This window comes from Leptopilina boulardi, unplaced genomic scaffold (genome assembly GCF_019393585.1).
Source record: "Leptopilina boulardi isolate dan_hultmark-lab unplaced genomic scaffold, ZJU_Lbou_2.1 LbouV2_51, whole genome shotgun sequence".
NCBI classification, from domain to species: Eukaryota; Metazoa; Arthropoda; class Insecta; order Hymenoptera; family Figitidae; genus Leptopilina; species Leptopilina boulardi.
The window spans coordinates 2,381,734-2,401,823 of record NW_026137996.1 but is presented as its reverse complement, the minus strand read 5'-3'; the positions used below and the strand labels follow the sequence as shown (position 1 = coordinate 2,401,823).

The 20,090-nt window shown below is 23.5% G+C and overlaps 1 protein-coding gene across 44 annotated transcripts in view; it reads right to left on the bottom strand.

The window, feature by feature from the left end:
• Positions 1-20,090, bottom strand: part of LOC127289936 (calcium-activated potassium channel slowpoke) — a 105,434-nt gene that overhangs the window by 60,872 nt on the left and 24,472 nt on the right. For 26 of the 44 annotated variants that reach the window (XM_051318227.1, XM_051318231.1, XM_051318232.1 and 23 more), the window contains exons 2-5: positions 18,652-18,713; positions 18,282-18,378; positions 15,062-15,325; positions 14,123-14,290 (exon numbers count right to left, since the gene is read on the bottom strand). In XM_051318227.1, coding sequence (XP_051174184.1) covers positions 14,123-14,290; positions 15,062-15,325; positions 18,282-18,378; positions 18,652-18,713 — 591 coding nt within the window. Of the gene's footprint in view, positions 1-4,967; positions 5,060-7,572; positions 7,665-14,122; positions 14,291-15,061; positions 15,326-18,281; positions 18,379-18,651; positions 18,714-20,090 lie in introns of all 44 variants that reach the window. The other 18 variants (XM_051318226.1, XM_051318235.1, XM_051318247.1 and 15 more) reach the window with 2 other exon arrangements.

The following is a 20,090-nucleotide window of genomic DNA, read 5'->3' as shown; positions in this document are numbered from 1 at the left end:
TTAATAAATATAAATATTTGTAAAGAATTTTTTTAAAAATTAAAAATTTTCATAAATAAAAATATTTATATAGATATTTTTTTCACGGTAGTTTAGATGAAAAAAATTCCAAAATTATTAGTTTTTAAGTTTTTTTTTTTAAATAAAAATTCAATAATAGTGATATATGACTTTTTTAATTATTGTGTATATATCGGATAAATTGGGTAAATTATTTTCTGAATTTCAAACAGTAATTTGATTCTCGTGATAAAAAGTGATTAGAGTTTAAAAAAAAATGAGAATTTTTATGTTTCAACGAATGTTTTCATAGTCAAGTTTTATGAATCCTTATTTTTGAATTTATTTGTTTAGTATTGTATACTCCATATATTCTGTACGTAATTATATACACATATGTACAGTAAATGTGGGGTACGGAAACACAAGATTAATCAATACATCTAAGGCTATATAGACTACTATATATATATATATATATATGTATATATATATGTGCTTTCGGTAAAAGGATGAAACTATCAATCTCAAGCTTTTCAAGGGAGGAACACAGGAAGAATGGACTATATAACGATTTTTCTGATATAAACGATATCTATATATATATATATATATAACCGAAATATAATTTTTTTTTCTCGTTACAAAAATTGCCAATACCGAGGAAAATATCCTGTCTTTGACGTTTTCATCAATTTTTTTTTTTTTCACAACATTTATATCTATATTTATGTGTCTATCTCGCATTCTTTTTTTTTCGCGAAATTTTTCATTAAATTTTCAATATTATTTCATTTTCTCTTATGTAATATTAATTAAATTAATATTATTTTTATATTTTGTATACAATTTATTAAAAAATATTTTTTTTGCAAATAATGTCTATATAATTATTTACCTAATTATCGTTATTTTTATCGAATTATTACACACACTGCCGTATTATTATTTTTTTTGTATTTTCGATTTTTTTTTTATATATTTCCAATATAATAAATTACAATTAAATGAAATTTCTGTTCGCAACAGAAATCGAGCACTTTCTTCATTTAGCGTTTAATAAAGCTTCGCGGTGGAAAGCGCAAAAAGTTAAAATAATTTTTGGCGGTGCATCATTTTGGCTCGGCGTATAAAAAAAATATATATATATATATTTTTTAAAAGTAAAAAAATAGAAATCCACGTTTGAAGAATATATATTTGCATCGAGCGCGAGCTTTTTTTTTTGTGTGCAAATTTGCAGGCTTCGTGCAGAATTAAAAATTTTTTACTCTCTTGGCAAATTTTCATCAAGAGTTTAATTTTTTTCTGTTTATATATATATATATATATATTTATATATAGAAGAAAGAGGAAACAAAAATAAAGAATTATATAAAAATAAAATTATTAAATTTAAAAAATTTTTAATTTTTATATTTTTGATAAAAAGTTAACGATCAAATAATGTAAAATAGATTGAAATATTTCACGAAGGAGGAGAGAAATAATTTTTTTTTTTTCTGTATAAAACACGTTCAGTCGTAAATGGCCAAGCAAAATGTTGTTACTTGATGCCAATCCTACGTGAAATAAGACTATAACGTAAGCACTAAATTATATATATATGTTATCGATGCGCTCGGTGATATTCTTTTTTTTCTTCTTCAAATTATTATTATAATGAGGGGAAAAAAAAAAAAAGTTTTGAGAAATAATAATTTTGCCGAGCCCACCGATGATATTACTATATTTGCATTAATTAATCGATTCAGCATGCGGCATACTTGTATATATACGCAGATTAATAGAAAAATTTTTCTAATTCAAAAAAAAATTGATTTTAAAGAAAAAATTATATGTTCTAAAAAGAAGTTCTCAGTTAAAATAAAATAAAAAAAAAATCGTAAATACAGACGCACATCTCTCTCTTGGAATCAGGAAAGATAAAATCCAAAAATTATTATTGACAAAAAAAAAATTGTTTAGAAAATTTCTTAAATAATTCTTTTTTAATAAAAAAAAAAATACCCAAAAAACAATATTACGTTATTCAATTAAATAAAAGATAAGATTAATTTTGAAGTTTTGTTTTTTTAACCATCTTATTTTTCGACAATTTCTTTTTTTTTCTTTTTTTTACTATAAAATTATGTATTAGATATTGAAATTTAATAAAAATTTGAAAAAGAAATACTTCAAAAATAATTAATAATTAAAGTAATAATCTTTTTTTTAACCTACCGGGTAAAAAGTTTGAAAATTTTTTCAGCAAATTTTAAACTATAGAAAACAAAATTTGTAAATACTTTTTTTTTTTGGCAAATTTAAAAAGAAATGTGACAAAAAATTTATTTCAAAAAAAAATATAATAATATATTTATTAATAAAAAATATAAAAATTAAATCACAGTAAATATAATAAAAAAAAAAAATTTATTTTCAAAAAAAGTTTTGAAACAAAAACTGAGAACCACACGAGAATTGCGGAAAGAGAAAGAGAGAGAAAAATAGAAAAAGAGAGAGAGAGAGATAGATAGAAAAAGATACTATCAAGATTTTCTACGCGACGAAATACCGTTTATATATGTATATATTATATGTCTACAAAAAAAATTCTACTCTTTTCGAATTCAAGAGAATTGGGGAGCAAAAAATTATCAACTATATATATTTTTGCGACTTTACGTAAAAGGCGATATAGATATATACGTATATATAACAATATAAACGGATGCAGCATTATATAATTTTGTTTTATCTCATCTACGGTGTGTGTGTATATATATATATTATATTTATATAATATATCAAAATATAAGACTTGTGTGTTTTTAATTATTTTTTTTTCTTACATTATTAATATCATTATTATAATAATTATTATTATTATTATTCAAGCATGTACCAGCACGTGTTATACCAAAAGATAATATTTGCCAACTGGTATATAAATATTATATTATATAATAAAGTGGTAAGAAAGCAGTGATTCAGCAGATGGTTTTTTTTTTAGTATTAAAAAATTTTTTTTTTTTTCAAAAAAAAGGCATTTTTTCTGACAGGTTGGTTTTAAGTGTGATGGATCAAGTATCCAGGATGCGATCTCTCTAACAAACACGGATCACTGGAATAAGGATATATTTTACGCTAATTTAGAGGGTTAGTTATATTCACGGATAGCATAGTTGTCAGTTTCCTTTGCATTGCATCCTTCCTGAATTTTAATTGGCAATTAAATTTCAATTTACTTTTCGTCCAAACTGTTATATGTTCAGTTACTTGGAGCGATCGATTTTATATGCGATAAAAATGTAGTTGCATATAATTTTCGATTTGTTTATTTTTTAAAAAAAAATTTAATTTTACAATAATCAGTAGTATAAGTCAATATTTAATCAGAATTACAATTTTTTTTTTTTGTAATTTTACATGTAGTATAAATAAATATTTAGGTAGACTTTTTTTAAATTCAGTAGTACAAGTCAATATTAAATCAGACAAGTTTTGGAGTTTTATCAGTAGTACAAGTCAATATTAAGTCAGGCAAGTTTTTTTTAGGTTTTCAGTAGTACAAGTCAATGTTTAATCAGACTTCGTAAATTTGTATTAAATTTTTCCAGTAGTATAGGTAAATATTTTGTCAGACATTCTAGACTTTTGTATTTTTCCAGTAGTACAAGTAGATATTTAGATAGACATAGGTAATTTTTTTCCAGTAGTACAAGTCAATTTATTAATTTCAACTTTTTATTTGTTTTTGCAAATTTTGTCAATAGTCAATATATTTAGTTCAACTTTTTTTGATATTATATCAGTAGTTTAAGACAATATTACGTAAATTAGAAAATCGGTAGTGAAAGTAAAAATTTAGTCTGACTTCTTTTTTTTAAAGTAATTTGTCATTTTTGTCAGTAGTATAAGTCAATTATTTAATCAGACTTTCTAAAATTTGTATTAAATTTTCCCAGTTAGATAAATATAAATATTTCATCAGTCATTTTAGACGTTTGTTATTTTGTCAGTAGTACAAGTCAATATTTAATTCGAATTTATTAAATTTTCTGTAATTTTATATTAGAAGTATAAATTGGTTTTAGTCAGACTTTTTTAATTTTTATTATTTTTATTAACTGTATAAGTATATGTTTATAATTTTCTAAGTAGAAAACGTAAATATTTAGTCAGACTTTTCACATTTTTTTTTAAATTTTATCAGTAGTATAAATGGGACTTTAGTCAGACATTCTAAACATTTGTCATTTTTCCAGTGGTAAAAATAAATATTTAGTCAGACATTTAAAAGTAATTTTTGTCAGTAGTACAAGTCAATAATTTCATCAGTCTTTGTAAATTTCTAATAAATTTTTTTAGTATTAGGTTAAATAGTCAGACATTCTAGAAGTTTGTAATTTTATCAGTAGTACGAGTCAATATTTAATTCGACTATTTTCCTGTTTTTTTTGTAATTTTTATCAGTAGTATAAATGAGTTTAAGTCAGACTAAAAATTTTTATAATTATATTCACAGTATAATTAAATATTTCTAATTTTCTAAGTAGTAAATGTAAATATTTAGTCAGACTTTATATATTATTGAAATTTTCTCAATATAATACAAATGGGTTTTAGTTAGACAATATAAATTTATAATTTTTCGTCAGTAGTACAAGTCAATATTTATTCTTTCAGAAATATTTTCACTTTGTTGTCAGTAGTAAAAGTCTATTTTAGTCAGACAAAAATTACATTAAATTAAAATTATAATATTTATTAATTATATTTAAAAAAAATATAAATTATAATTAAAAAAAAAAGATAATGTAAATATAATATTTAAAAATATTAATGAAATAAAAATAAGGAAGGAGCAGCTTGCTATCCGCAATTATTCCTCGTCTCTATATGCGACTACCAGGGGATTAGTTTTTAAGGGCTAAGATTAGGGCATTTTAGGTAGGATCCACGTAGGTGGATTTCTGGGGTACCTGCGTCCACGCTCGCGGTTGTACTGGCCACCGTACTTGCAGCGATTCGCGGCGAGCTCCGTAATCTCTGGGATCCAGCTGGCGAACACCGCCTACACACCCACAATCATCCGTTTCCATCAGAATAGAAACCCTAACTAAAACTCTCTCTATCAAGAAGTGCCACTTTGCTTCACCACTTTAAAAAAAAAAAAAAAAAAAAAAAAACGCTTTCACACTCCTTTAGTATTTTTTTGATTAAAATTTTTTTTTGGGGGGGGGGTTTCGTGTACGCCATTTCAAATTGCTAAGTATATTATAATATTAATTATTATTTATCATTCTTTTCAGATTTTTTAGAATTATATTTGTGAAAATTAACTCTAAAAAAAAACTTTGTGCCAATTATATATTTTTCACATTTTCTTTTCTTCTCTTTTTTTTGTTAATTTGCGTTCTTTTTTTGTCTTTTTGTTTTTTTTTTTGTTTATTTGTTATTAATATAGCGAAGTCAGTATAATAGCGAGAAAAGTGAGTGACAGAGAAAAATAAGGGAAGAGAAAAAGAGTTAAATATTATATTTACTTCAAAATACAATTTTTTTTTTTTTTAATTTTTTACTCTGGTGAACATATAAAGAGAGAAAATATTATATTATCGCCACGAAAATTCTCATATTCGAGAATTCAGTGCAAAATTTTAAATTTAAAAAAAAAACCCAGCAATATATTTTTTTAATTATTTGTAAGAAAAATTGTATCAAAAAAATGAGAGAAATAGAAAAATATATGGAAAATACGATAGAATAAATTTTTTTATATAATTTTCATTCATTTCCTCATCACTTTTTTGACACATTCTATAATGGAATAACTATCTATCTACATTCTAGTGGAATAACAACAATAAATAGAATAATTAAACAAAGATTTAAAATCTTTTTTTTTCTCTATAATGAAATTGAGAAATTGTTTTCGAGAATATATATTTTTTTCAAAATTATTTCATGATTGTGTAAAACATTGGGAATATATTGAATTTATGAATAGAAATTTAAAAGTCAAGAACGACAAATATGGTGCAAAAGTTGATTGTGTGTATATAGTAGTATAACTCTGTGAAAAATCTTTTATATCATAAGATGCTGTTTCTAAAAAGTTTTCTTCTAGTGTATATCATCACAGATTTCACAAAGAATAAAAATATTTCTTTGTTGCTTTTGTGAATAAGCCAAATATATATATATATATAAGGGCAAAATATTTTAGAAATATATTACAGTATTTAATTACAGATTTTTAAAAATGATATTCAGTAATTAAATTAAAAAAATATATCAAAGAAAATTTTGAAAAATATAGATAGAAAAATTACTTATTTATTACTTATTTAAAAATTACTATTTTAAAAAAAAAATTGCATTTTCTGTCTGTGATTTGTAAAATTCAAATTATAAAGAAATTATCAGCAATTAGTAAATATAAAAATTATTATTATACTAAATTTTTTTTTTAAGGCAGCAGAGATTAATTTTTGAGAATTCTTTTCCAATTTAAAATAAAAAAATACAATTATTTTTGGGTAGCAGACTAAATTGGTCATTCGTACCAAATAAATTTATAATAAAAATACAATGAAATAGAATAATTAGAAATTACAAATATAGTAAATTTTTTAAATTATTAATTAGAATAAAAATTATTTTTTTTTATCTTTTTATGAATTAATTGTAAATAATGTTGAATGGTAACAAAAGGTAAAATAAACAATTAAAGTTTAATTAAAAGATAAATAGATAATAGTTGTGAGGAATTTATTAAATTATTTTAATTATACTTAATACAAAAATTATTATTTTATAATTATCATATTAATTTTAAATTGAAATTCAAAAGCATATATGCATTAAAATATATTTTCAAAAATATATTACAGAAAGAACGGATTTTAAACATGCAATAAATTTTTAATTTATATTTATCATAAAATTGAATATCATGCTTAAAAAAATATGTATTTTTCATTAAATTAGTAATTTTCCAAAAAAAAAAAAATAGTATTGAAAAATAATCTACATGCAAGGATAACTTACAAAGCACAGCAGATTGAAGACCCTTATATATTATACGATATGAAATATTAATAATTTTCTGAAGATATACAAACAGAAAGAAGCAATTTTATTTAAAAAAAAAGAAAAAAAAACAATATAAGAAAATTTACAAGAGGTAAAGATTTTATATAAAACAAAGCGGGAAAGAATTATTTCAAAATTGATGAAAATTTGGGGTTTTTGGCAAAATACCTACAATTAGGTATTTAATTTTTTTTTTTTCTTGTAACGGAAATTTATTTTATGATATTAAAAATTGTAAATATATTTTTCCGCACATGAAAAGAGAGTGAATTTATTTATTATTCCCTAGGGGTAATAGATAGAAAAAAAAATTTTTTTTATTTTTGAATATAATTGGGGAAAAAAATATCGAATTTTTATATAATATTATTTATGGAATGAATAGAGAGAATATTCTCTGAATTTTTTAACGAAAAAGTGAATAATATACACGGAGAATAGAATTAATAGACAAGACACGACTGATGAGTGGATTTAACGTAATAATACCTCTTTCCGTGTTCCCGCTTGTATTCACCGCTGTACTTGGACCTACTGCCTACGAGCTCTATTATCTCGGGTATGCTACTAGCAAAAATTGCCTGCAAATAGAAATCATAACTGGAAAAGTCTACGTCACTATTTTTCCATAGCTGAATTCACTACGCGTGCATTTTTTTTCTCAGTAATTTCTTCCACGATTCTACTAAAAAAAATTTTACATGTTTATTTACAAAAAAAAATCTTTTTATTTCAAATTTATTTTTCCATTTTGTACACATTTAAAATGCGAATATTCACGCATAGAAAAAATAAAAAAGAACAAATTTAAAAAAAAAATGATTATAAAAATATTTTTTCTAAATTTTTTCTATTACTACTTAATTTTTTTTTATTTTACAACAATAAATATAGTATTAAAAAGTAAGAAAAAAATTATGAATTTTTAATATTTTGTCACAAAAGCAAAAAAAGCAACGCTAAAGGGTACACAAGTAGTAGGGGAAAAAAAGGGATACCAAATTTTTTGTTCTAAAAATTAATTATTAACTAACTACCAATACATATATTAGTCTAATTTTTGTTAAACCTAAATATAAAAATTCGGGTGAAACATTCGATGCAAATATATCTATATAAGAAAATCCTTCGATTTTATAATAGTACGAGTGGTTCGTTAAAAATTTTAATTTCTAGCCCCTACTTCTTGCTTTTTTTCAAATGGAGAAATATAGAAGAAAAAACTATTTTTTTTTTCAAGCATAAACAGTGCGAATTTCAAGCTGACGAACGAGCTTAATGTATATATAAATAAGACGTGTTTCTGAAAAAGAGTTTCAAAATAAGATTTATTTTTAAAAAATATTTTTAAAAAAAAGTAAGATTTAAAAAAATGAAGTTCCCAAAAAATGAACGTTTGAAGAAAAATTTTTGTCAGAAAGAACAAGAACGTGAATAAAAGCATTAAAAGCCTTTCAAAGAAATATTACAAGTTTTCAGATAAAAAATGTGAAAAAAAAAATTCATTTTTAATGAAAAAAATAACTAAATTTATATTTATACGATGAAAATTCTAATTCTACACCATGCCTAAAAGATAATGAATAGAAATAGAATAATATATATAAGAATACTTATGTTTTTGTCAACATACAAAAAGACGAAGAAAAATAGTATATCACGAACTAATTACTAATTAATAAATAAACTTACAAATATAATTTTAATGTCAAAAATTACAAAAATTTCAATTAAAAAATTTTTTATTTCAATTATTATAATTACTATCCTTATTATTGGGAATAATAGTATTTTTTTATCCATTTCCTATAGACCTGAAGAAAACTTACAAAAATAAAATAATTTATAAACTTTTGAAGTTTAAATACTTTAAAGATTCAAATTATACAAGTTTGTTTAATGTATAATTTTATTTACTTACTTATGACAAAAAAAAAAAATCTTATTAACTCATAAATAAATTATGAATTTTTCTAAAAAAAAAATTCACAATAATTTGCATTTTAAACGTTTTTTTTATAGTAATGTAAATGTTTGTGAAAAAAATTATTTAAATTAACATTGACCAGAGTCGAATTTTTTAATTTATCGGGGGTGGAATTTTTTTTTTAAATCTAACAATGTCAGTCACTTCCCTTCGCTTATTTTTTTAGATATGTATTTTTGTTATAAGAAAATCAGAAGAAAATTCGAGATGACATCAAAGTATCGCAAATAGAGCGAACTTTGAGAAATATATAATATATATATAGGCAAGCGGCTAGATCGTTAAAAGATTGCAGTGACTTCAGCAGCGTTTGAGCATACGCAGAACACAGACAGATAATATACAGACAGGGCATACAGTCAAGGCACAGACACCAATTTCGTCATATTATAAAATCCCTATAAAAAAAAAAAAAATAAAAAAAAAATTCGAGATTCAAAATGGAATCAACAACTTGCCCCAATTCCACTTAATTTTTTTTTCACAATTAATAATTTATTTTTTATTTTCAACAAAAATTTTGTATCGAATAAAAATTTTACAAAAAATATTTAATATTTGAAAAAAAAAGTTCAATAGTGTAAAAAAATAATTTTTGACGCACTTTTATTATTTATTATCTAATTTATAGAAGAAAAAAAATTTATACTATTCATTTTTGGAAATATTTTATATTAATATGTCAAAGAATTGTAATTTTAAGTTTTTTAGTAAAAGTATAATTGTAAAAAAATTTAGAAAATTGATTCAATGCTGACAAAAAAAAAATAGTTTTTACCCAAATATTTAAATAAATTTCTAAATTTTACAAATGGTAATAATTACTGTTTCCTTTTTTCTCATTTGTAAAAAAAAAATAGTGGAATTAAGTAAAGTGAATCCAGAAAATCTTGAATACAAAAAAAAAGTAAATTTGGCCATCGTAAAAAAAGGACATTTCCAAAATATTGTTTCAAAAAAAAAACTTTCTTTTATTATAAAACGCAAATAAATTTTTATTTTCTATTTATTTTATACATTCATTTTTCTTGACAAATATTTTATCTAAAAAAAAAATCATTTTATTTTTAAATGATAAGAGAGTTGGCAAAAAAATTTCACCAATCAAAGATCATAAATTGTTAAATAAATATAGAAATTGAGAACAAAGTCATAATTTCTATTTCTAAAATCAAAAGAAAATAAATATGAACAAATATTTTAAGCATTAATTATTCTTCCCCACAATAAAAATATAAATTCATATATTATTATATTTTAATTATTTTAGTAAAAATAAAAAAAAAAATTAAAATTAAAAATACAATTTTTTCACGATGGCCTGTTGAAAAATTTTGAATATATAGTAAAAATACAATTTCAAAAAGAGAAATGAACTGATTCTAAAGGGGGGCGGGGGGTTTGGGGGGAAGTACTTTTCTACAGAGAAAGATGTACCCTATATGGGATTTGTAAATAAAAATAAAATTATAAAGACCGAAAAGGTGTCACTTGTAATGTGAATCATATAAAGATCATTTTACGAAATAAGTGAGGCGTGTAGGTTTTTTTTATATATATACATATATATATATATATATATATATATATAAAAAGCACGAGTACGATATATAGATCGTTTCATGATCCTAGTGGCATTTCGTATTCCGTATTGCATAGGAATATCCTTCGAATAGCAATCTCCCTTTTTCCCGCCCCCTTGAGTATTTTTATTAAAGCATTTCGATTCGTCCTGGACCAGAGCCAGAAGATTGCAAGTGACATTACCAAGCCGTTTTGTTTTATCGATGCGTTTTTCAACTCACTTTTATATGAGCATTCTCTGTTTTTCCCTTTATTGGGAGAAATCTATACAAAAAAAACATTGTACAAAAAAAAAGAGAAAGAAAAAAAAATTTACAAAAAAAATTCCTCCACGTATTGAATAATTGACCGTTTTAAATAAACGATACCTATGTCACAAGTATATAATTATTTTTTTTTTTTAAAAAGAAGAATCAAATTAATACTTGTCAGTAATGAAAAAAATTATTTTTACTTCTATTTTTACTGTAAAATTTTTTTTATGAATATTATTTGTTTTTTTATTTTAGTTTTACTTTACTTTTTTTTTGTTTTATTTTTTTTTTCATTTTTTTTTCTTCAAAAATTGTTTATATATCACTATACGACAGGAATACGAAGTAACCAATGTGGACTGTGTTTACAATTGATTTGCTTAATTCTGGTTTAAAGTAGGCAAATATAGTGAGAAATGGAGCCAAAAATGGTAGCAGTAGTAAATGTAAGTTTTAGTCAGACAAAATTATTTTCAGTTTTAAAAAACTAATAAGTTTCAGTCAGACAAAATGGTTTATATAAAAAATAAATATAAGTAGTAGAAGCAAGTTTCAGTCAGACAAAACGAGTTAAAAAACAAATGTAAGTAGTAGAAGCAAGTTTCAGTCAGACAAAACGTTTTATATAAAAATAAATGTAAGTAGTAGAAGCAAGTTTCAGTCAGACATAACGGTTAATATAAAAAATAAATGTAAGTAGTAAAAGTAAATTTCAGTCAGACAAAACAATGAAAATACAATAAGTAGAAAAAAAGAGTTTTAGTCAGACATAACGTTTTAATGTTTTTATCAATTCCTCGGTAAGTAGTAAAAGTGATTTTTAGTCAGACAGAATATTAAAAAGTGTTTCAAGTCTCGTGTAAGCAGTAAAAGCGAATTCCAGTCAGACAAAATAGTTTTTATATTCCATGTAAAAGTATACTAAAAGTAACGTTCAGTCAGACAAACTGTAAAATATTTAGAATCAGTAGTAAAAACCAGTTTCACTCAGACAATAGACTTAAATTCTTTTACTTCCGTTTACATAAGTAGTAAATGTAATTTTAGTCAAACAAAACGCTATTTAAATTCTTCTTTTAATTCTTATAAAAAACATAAAATTATTTAAAAAAATAAAATTATTATTTAAAAAAAAAATAAAATTATTATTAAAAAAAAATAAAACTATTATTATAAAAAAAAAGTTAAGTAAATTTTAGTAAGCGAAAAAATTTTTCAAGCAAAAATTAGGCTCACCGATTATAAACACAATCGCAATAATTGCCAATAATGGTCCTAAAGGTATATAGGCATAAGGCAAAGGTAGCCAGTAAACGCTTAAAAAAAAATTATTTCATAATTTCTTTTGCAATTCTTTTTAATTTTGTTTTAAAAATTTCGCAATTTTTCTATTTGTAATTATGCGAGTAATTTTCTTTTTTTTTTTTTTTGACGGTTTGCGAAAGTATAGAAAATATAAAAAAAAGAACCTTCCGTCAATATCGCGATATTAATCGAAAATTTATAATCGCGATTTTAGGAAAAAAAAGGGAAATATTATATATATATACTGTAAGTTTGTCGTGTTTTTATTTACAAAAATTATGTAAAATAAGGTGAAGCTGATCGGTGACTTAAGTTGGCCTTGATCATTAACAATATAAAATCCTAATTCGTTATTTTCTACAATATATAACTAAAAATTTTATAAAATAGTTTTAATTTTAATAATTAATATATATTATACTTAGAAATAATTTTTACAAAATTTTTCAATATTAGCGAGTTTTATAATGTTTTTTTTCTGATTTAATTTTCTTATTAGTAAAAAGTTATTTATTATTTAAAACTTATTTGAAATTTTAATTTAAAAATATTTTTAGTAGGTTTCAATATTGAAATTAACGAATTAAGTCCTTATATACCTTTCATAAAAAATATATATATATATGTCAATACCGTGTGACTTCATAAACGTTTTTCGAAGCTTAGAAAATATTTTAATTCCATCTTTCTTATTAGAGAAATTCATTTCGAATGCTTGGAAAAAAGTTGCAATAAACGAAGCTCTCGTTTGAAGGGTGATACTAGATTTTTTTTTTTTTTTTACTCTCGAAGGATTAAAAATTTTTTTTCAAATAAAATTAGTTAATAAATTTTATGCAAACTTTTTGGAAAAAAATTTAATTAATTGGAGAAAAAAAAACATGAATTTGTTATTTGTCATTAAGAATCGTGCATACACCATGCAATTTATATCACCATTCAAACAAAGTATTTCACTTTTTTTATTTTTTTATTTTACCTATTGTCGTCCGATAAACTCTTTATTAAAAAATAATTTACTCATTTTATTATCCCTTCCTCTATTTTTTAATTCTTTTTTTTTTTTACTTTTCTAATCAATTTTATTTAATTTTTGTATATTTATTATAAGTAATTATTAAAGTAATTAATATTTGATAAATATAAATAATTTTTTTGTTATTAATAATATGAGATTAACGGAGGACGATTATATTGTTTAATTTCTGAAAGAGAAGTCGTAAGCGCGTGTAGTCGCTGCTTTCATTGAACGTAGACATAAAAATATATAGAGCAGAGATCACGTATAAAGCCACCACAAAAAATAGAAAAAAGTTTGAAGAGAACGAAATAGTAGTAAATAGTCTTTTTGGCGAAACGTTTTCATGAAAGAAGCAAATACAGGCGCGCATAGCAACGTGAAATGTGCGAAACGAATAAAGCAGCGCAGCGAAAGAGAAAATTTTCATATATAATTTTTTTTTTTTAGAGCAACATCGCGCATTTAAAATTTTTACCCCTAAAAAAATCTATTCTCGAAAATGGAATTTTTTATTACAAAAAAAATTATATCAATTATAAAATATAAGATAGAAAAAAAAGTATTAAAAATATTCGTTTCGCACTCTGTAACAAGAACAATTTATTCATTTTTTTTTTTTGAGAAAGCCGAGATCCGCTTCCTGCGAGAAAAAAAAATTGTTTTATAAAATTCTACAAAGCCAAAAAAAGAACTTGCGTGAATTTTTTTTTTGTCCACTGTTTTATAATAATAGGAGCAAGCCCCGGCCTTCTTTTTTTTTTAACGCCTATGGCGCTACTAATTTCATTTTTTTTTTTTTTTTTTTTTTTTTGTTTTCATTAAAATTAAGAAAGGAAAAAAAATTAATTTTTTTACTCTCCTCTAAAATAATCATTAAAAGAAGCTTACCAAACCGACGAGTAGAAAAAATACTAGGAATGTACGGCCGAGTATCGTCTGGCAGTAAACGTCACCATAACCCACAGTTGACATAGTCACGATCAGGAAATACACGCATGTCCAATATGAAAGCTGTTGTGGATTCGTGAACTCAAAAGGGTCCCCTGAGTTTTCAAGCTGTGTATTAAATTAAAAAGTTTTCTAAACTTTCGTTTGGAAAAAAATATATTTTCATTTTGAAAACATTAAAATATTAAAAAAAAAATAAATAAATAAATAACTATATAAATTACTATAAATTACTATAAATTACTATAAATTACTATAAATAATTATAAATAACTACAAATAACCATAAACTATAAATATTTCACTCATAGCAAATTATTATCTTAAAAAAAAATAAAAACGAAAAATAATTTACAAAATGGAGAAATTGAAAAAAATAACCAAGTATCGAAAAACGATTATTAAAAAAAAGAATTCAATACTTTCTTCAAGAGATGAAAAAAAGTGTTTTAAATTTAAAACAAAAACTTATTTAAAATGAGGTTAATTTTCTCGCGTGTTGTAAGAATATATATATACGAAACATGTAAAAGAAAAAAAAAAAAAAAAACTGAAAACAGGTCCCTGGAAAAAGATTATATTTTTCCTAATTAGAAAGTATAAAATCTTGGAAACAAATTTTATGAAACACCCAAGGAAATTTTTTTCCTTCTCAAATAAATTATAATTAATGTATTTTTTTCTAATTTTTCTCTCTTTTTTTAATTTAGGAAAATATTTTCAACATTCCTCTCTATTTGATGTGACTCAATTGAGTTATGTCAAAAAAAAAATTATCCTTATAAATTTTACTAAACTACAGAATAATTATAAAAAATTATAAAATTATAATATATAGAAATAATTGAAAGGTATAATGAATTTTTTGTTTTGTTTTACCAAATGTATAATGCCAGCAGCAGTCAACCAGACGGAGATAAAAATGGATACAAGTTGAGCGAGGCGAATGGAGCTCGATGTTTTTAGAATGTTGAGGTATTGGAGGATGTCAGGGACTGTCATCAGTCGTAGGGCTCGAAGGAACCTCAGTCCGATCCATGTTCGATCCAAATAGATCGAAACGAAAGACGGTGGTATCGTAAAGTAGTCCACGAACGAATACATCTCCAACATGAACCACAGCTTGTCACTGGCGGCGATAAACTACAACAGATTTTTTTTTTTTTTTTTTTTATTCATCCATTTCTATTAAATTGATAATTTTCAATGAATTCCTATTCTAATTTATATTAAATTAAACTATTATTATAATTAAATAATAATTAAATGTAAATAAATCAAGTTTTTAATTGAGTTAAAAATGTACTTTTTTTTATCAATTAATGAAATATTTCGTTAATTATTCTTTTAATGTCAGTAGTACAAGTCAATGAAGTAAAAAAAAATTTAATTTTGATATTAGTAGTAACAGATCGTTTCTGTCAGACAAAAGACTGTTTCAATTATTTTTCTAAAAATTACAAGTAGTAAAAGCAGGTTTTAGTCAGACATATAAAGTTCGTTTGGCAGACTTGAAATTATTTTTCTGGTATTAGTAGTAAAAGTCAGTTTCAGTCAGACACTGTTAAAAAATATAAAAGTTATATATTAAAAATTGGAAAAATACTCCAGGGCAGAATTAATATTCTTCAAGTTATAAAATCAGTAGTAAAAATCAGTTTTAGTCGGACAAAATATTTCAAACTGTGGTATCACTATTCCTGACAGATAAAAGAGCTTTAATAAATATTTTGCCATTTTATTGCAAGTAGTAAAAATCAGTTATAGTCAGACAAAATATTTCAAACTATGGTATTAGTAGTACGAAATTATTTGTCTCAGACAAAAGAGGTTTATAAATATTTTTGATTTTAGTACAAGTAGTAAAAGTTTAAATCAGACAAAAATAGTTCAAATTGTTTCAATTATCAGGTGCAAGTAGTAAAATTATATGTCTGTCAGACCGTCTATATTCTTTTCAAAAAAAAGTATATAAGTAGTACAAGCAAGTTTTAATTAACTATGAATAATAATTCAAAAAAGCGCAGTATCAGTAGTAAAAAAACGGCTATTGTCAGACAAAAAGTTGTAACTTCTTCTAATAATTACATAAATAGTAAAAGTAATTTTTAATCAGACAATATTATTTTAATTCTTGTAAAAATAATTCATATTCTGTTAATTTAATATGTAAAGTAGTAAAAGTAATTTTTAGTCAGACAATACTATTTAAATTCATGTGAAAATAATTCCTATTCAATTAATTTTGATGTAAGTAGTAGTTTTCGATCCCAGGTGAAAAAATTAACGTTACTAACGTTACTAATGTTACTAACGTTAGTACCTATAAAAAAATTAAGAGTTTCTAAAATATATTTTCACAGAAACTTTGCCACTACTTTCCCATTACCACTTTCACTTCCACTTAAACTTTTTATAATTTTCATTCCCATTTCTACTTCTACTTTTTCTAATTCTCATTCCTACTTCACTTACACTTTTTCTAATTCGCCTTCCCACTTTCACTTCCACTTTTTCTAATTTTCCTTCCCACTTTCACTTCCACTTCCACTTGTTCCAATTTTCATTCCCATTTCATCTTCCACTTTTTTATTTTCATTACAACTTTTTTATATTTTCACTCCCATTTCCCATCCACTGTAATTAAAAAAAGTGGAAATGGTTGTGTAAATGGAAACTAAAAACAGTTTTAGTCGAAATGGCAACAGCTAATGAAAATTAGAAGTGGAAAAAATGGGAGTAGAAGTGGGAATGAAAATTAGAAAAAGGGAAGTAGGAATAAAAATTAGAAAAAGTGGAAGTGGAAGTGGTAATGAAAATAAAAAAGTGAAAATTGGAATGAAAATTAGAAAAAGTGAAAGTGGAAGTGAAAGTGGAAATGAGGATTAGAAAGAGAGGAAGTGGGAATGGAATTGCGAATGAGAATTAGAAAAAGTAGAAGTGGAAGTGGTAATGTAAATAAAAAAGTGGAAGTGAAAATGGGAATGAGAATTAGAAAAAGTGAAAGTGGAAACGGTAATGAAAATAAAAAAGTGGAAGTGAAAATGGGAATGAAAATTATAAAAAGTGCGGGTAAGAACATTAAATACTTCCTGGTGGTCGCTTTTCGACAAGTTTCTGCAAAAATACAATTTAGAAACACTTTCTTAATTTTTTTATAGGTACTAACGTTAGTAACATTAGTAACGTTAGTAATATTAGTAACGTTAGTAATGTTAATTTTTCTACCTGGGATAGTCAAAAATATTCCAATTCTTCTATTTCTCATCAAAGTAGAAAAAAATTCAGACACTGAATTTAAAATTAATAAAAAAAAGAAAATCACTAAAACCGTTTCCGTAAGACAAAACAATTTCAAATTTTTAATAAGTAGTAAAAGTGATAAGTCAGGACAAAAAAAAAGTTTTCGTATTTAACTAGTAAAACTGTGATTAAATCAGAAAATTTAAATTCTTCTCGAAGTGATAAAAGTACATTTTAGTCAGACAAAGTGTATACAATATTGTCTCAGTAGTACAAATCGTCTTTTGTCAGCCTAATTTTTTAACTGTCAGTATAAGTAATAGTAAACGTAAGTTTTAGTTATAGACTCAAGTAAATTTTAAATAAATATTTTAATTTATTTAACAATATTTATAAAAATTTCAACAAGTTTTATTTTGTATCGAGGTTTATTAAATCACTGAATAATTTTCAGTTTAAAGTGAAAGCAATTGAACAGCCATAAAACCATCAATGAAGGATCTAAATATCATTAAGTGCGTCAAAATAGGCTGTAAATTTTGACCGAGCTTATAAACGATATTTAGTAGTAAATTTAATCTGCTATTTAAACATCGTTACTCTATTGGCATGCAATATCAACACGCATGGTAGTAACATTATAAATCTACGTTTGCGTTATTAAAGACTTTACATATATGCAATAATTTTCCATATTGCATATATCGGAATCATTGTATAAAATACATTCGTCTGCCTATCATATTGAATATATATATATATATATATATATATATATATATATATATATATATATATATATATATATATAAAGAATATTTTACAATAAAAATATCAGGTCAAGTGTGATACTTACGCGTATAAAAAAGTAGACCATAAAAAATATATTGAAAGCTAAGTCTATCTGCTGAGTAATGTTGTTACTCCACTGCTGGCAACGCTCCACCTCCTCGCTGTAACAGATATCAAGAAAAAAAAGAAATTTATTTGTTTTTTAATTCAAGAAATATTTTTAAAATTACTTTTGCCAAAAATTGCTCATTTTTTTTAATCGATATGACAATAGAATTTTCCAAAAAAAAAATTTTTTTCTTTTGATCCAGAAAAATATTTGAATCAAATACCGTTTTTATTTAATAATAACTATTTACATTAGAAAAAATATTTTTTTTGTTTGTTCTTCATTTAAATTAAATTGTAACTAAATATTAAGATTAATTACTCACCTGGAGGCATCAATGAAATATATTATAAGCGACGCTATGCTGAGAATGAAAACAAGCACCACCTGAAAAAATAAATAATAAAAATTATATAAACAAAATTAAATTAAATTTTAGAAATTAACAATTTTATTATTGAAAAAAAAAAAATTTTACCGGTGAAATTGCAATAAAATTCTGAGTAAAAATATTTTGTAGAAAATTTTTTTTTTTTTTTTGGAAGAATTTTATGTGAAGCATGGATAAAGTTCAAATAGCTTGGGGGGCTGTGGAATCGGCAATAGAAATAGTGGTGATATAGCTTATATAAAATTTGGCAACGTTACAGCTATAGTGTTTCGGGGCGAGGAAAAGGGGAGAGGGCATAAAAAATGCCTCTATATGGAGTTTTGAGGTCATGCCAGGTCACGTAAAAAAAAAAAACATTCTTCAATTTCAATTTTTTAACTCGGGGAAAAAAAAAGAATACAAAATCAAAAATCTTTTTTTTTTTATAATATATTAAATAACATAAAATATTGGTAATATTTTTTTTACAAAAAATCAATTGTTAATTTATATAGAAACAAAAAAAAAATTATTATATATATAAATAACTTGTTATTAATAATTACTTATTATAAATATAAATAGTTATAAATAATTACTTATTATAAATATAAATAGTTATAAATAATTACTTATTATAAATATAAATAAGTTATAAATAATTATTAATAAAATATAATAATTTGTTGTTAACAAGGATTTATTTTATATTCATTGTAAAGTACTTTGTACCAAAGGGCTTTGAATCTATAAATTTATTTATTAATAAATAAATTCAATATAATATATTTCTTATCAAATATTTTATGTGAAATTTCAACAGCTGTCAATTTTAAAGGCATAAAATCAATTTCATGTTATAAGCCTCATAATTGAGATTGGAATATATTGTGGGGGGGGGGGTGTTTGAATGCCAGCAAAACTAATCGATTGGTAGTTTCGTTTTATGTTTTATGTTCGGCCCGATTACCCGGTTATATATATATATATATTTCGATGTCGAGAGAGAACAGAATTACTGACGCCATGCAAATTATTAGATTGATAATAAAATAAGCGCACAGAATCAAAACTATTTTCCTGCATCGAAATAAGAAAACATACTATGATATTCGTAATGAAAAAGAAAACAATTGCATCGTAAATTTCCTTCAATATGAATTTTTTTTTTTTTTATCTAAAAGGAGAAAATAAATAGGAAATTTCAACTTTAAAAAAAGAAAAAAAATTCCTATTGAGTATATGAAACATTGAGAGTTTGATGTTTGACAGTTAAAAAAAAACTAGGCCACTCACCTAGCTTATATACAAAGTATTGAACTCTCTTCTCCGAATGAATTATAAATTCAATATTACTTATCCGCATCAATATTGAAAAGTTTCAATTGTTTTAT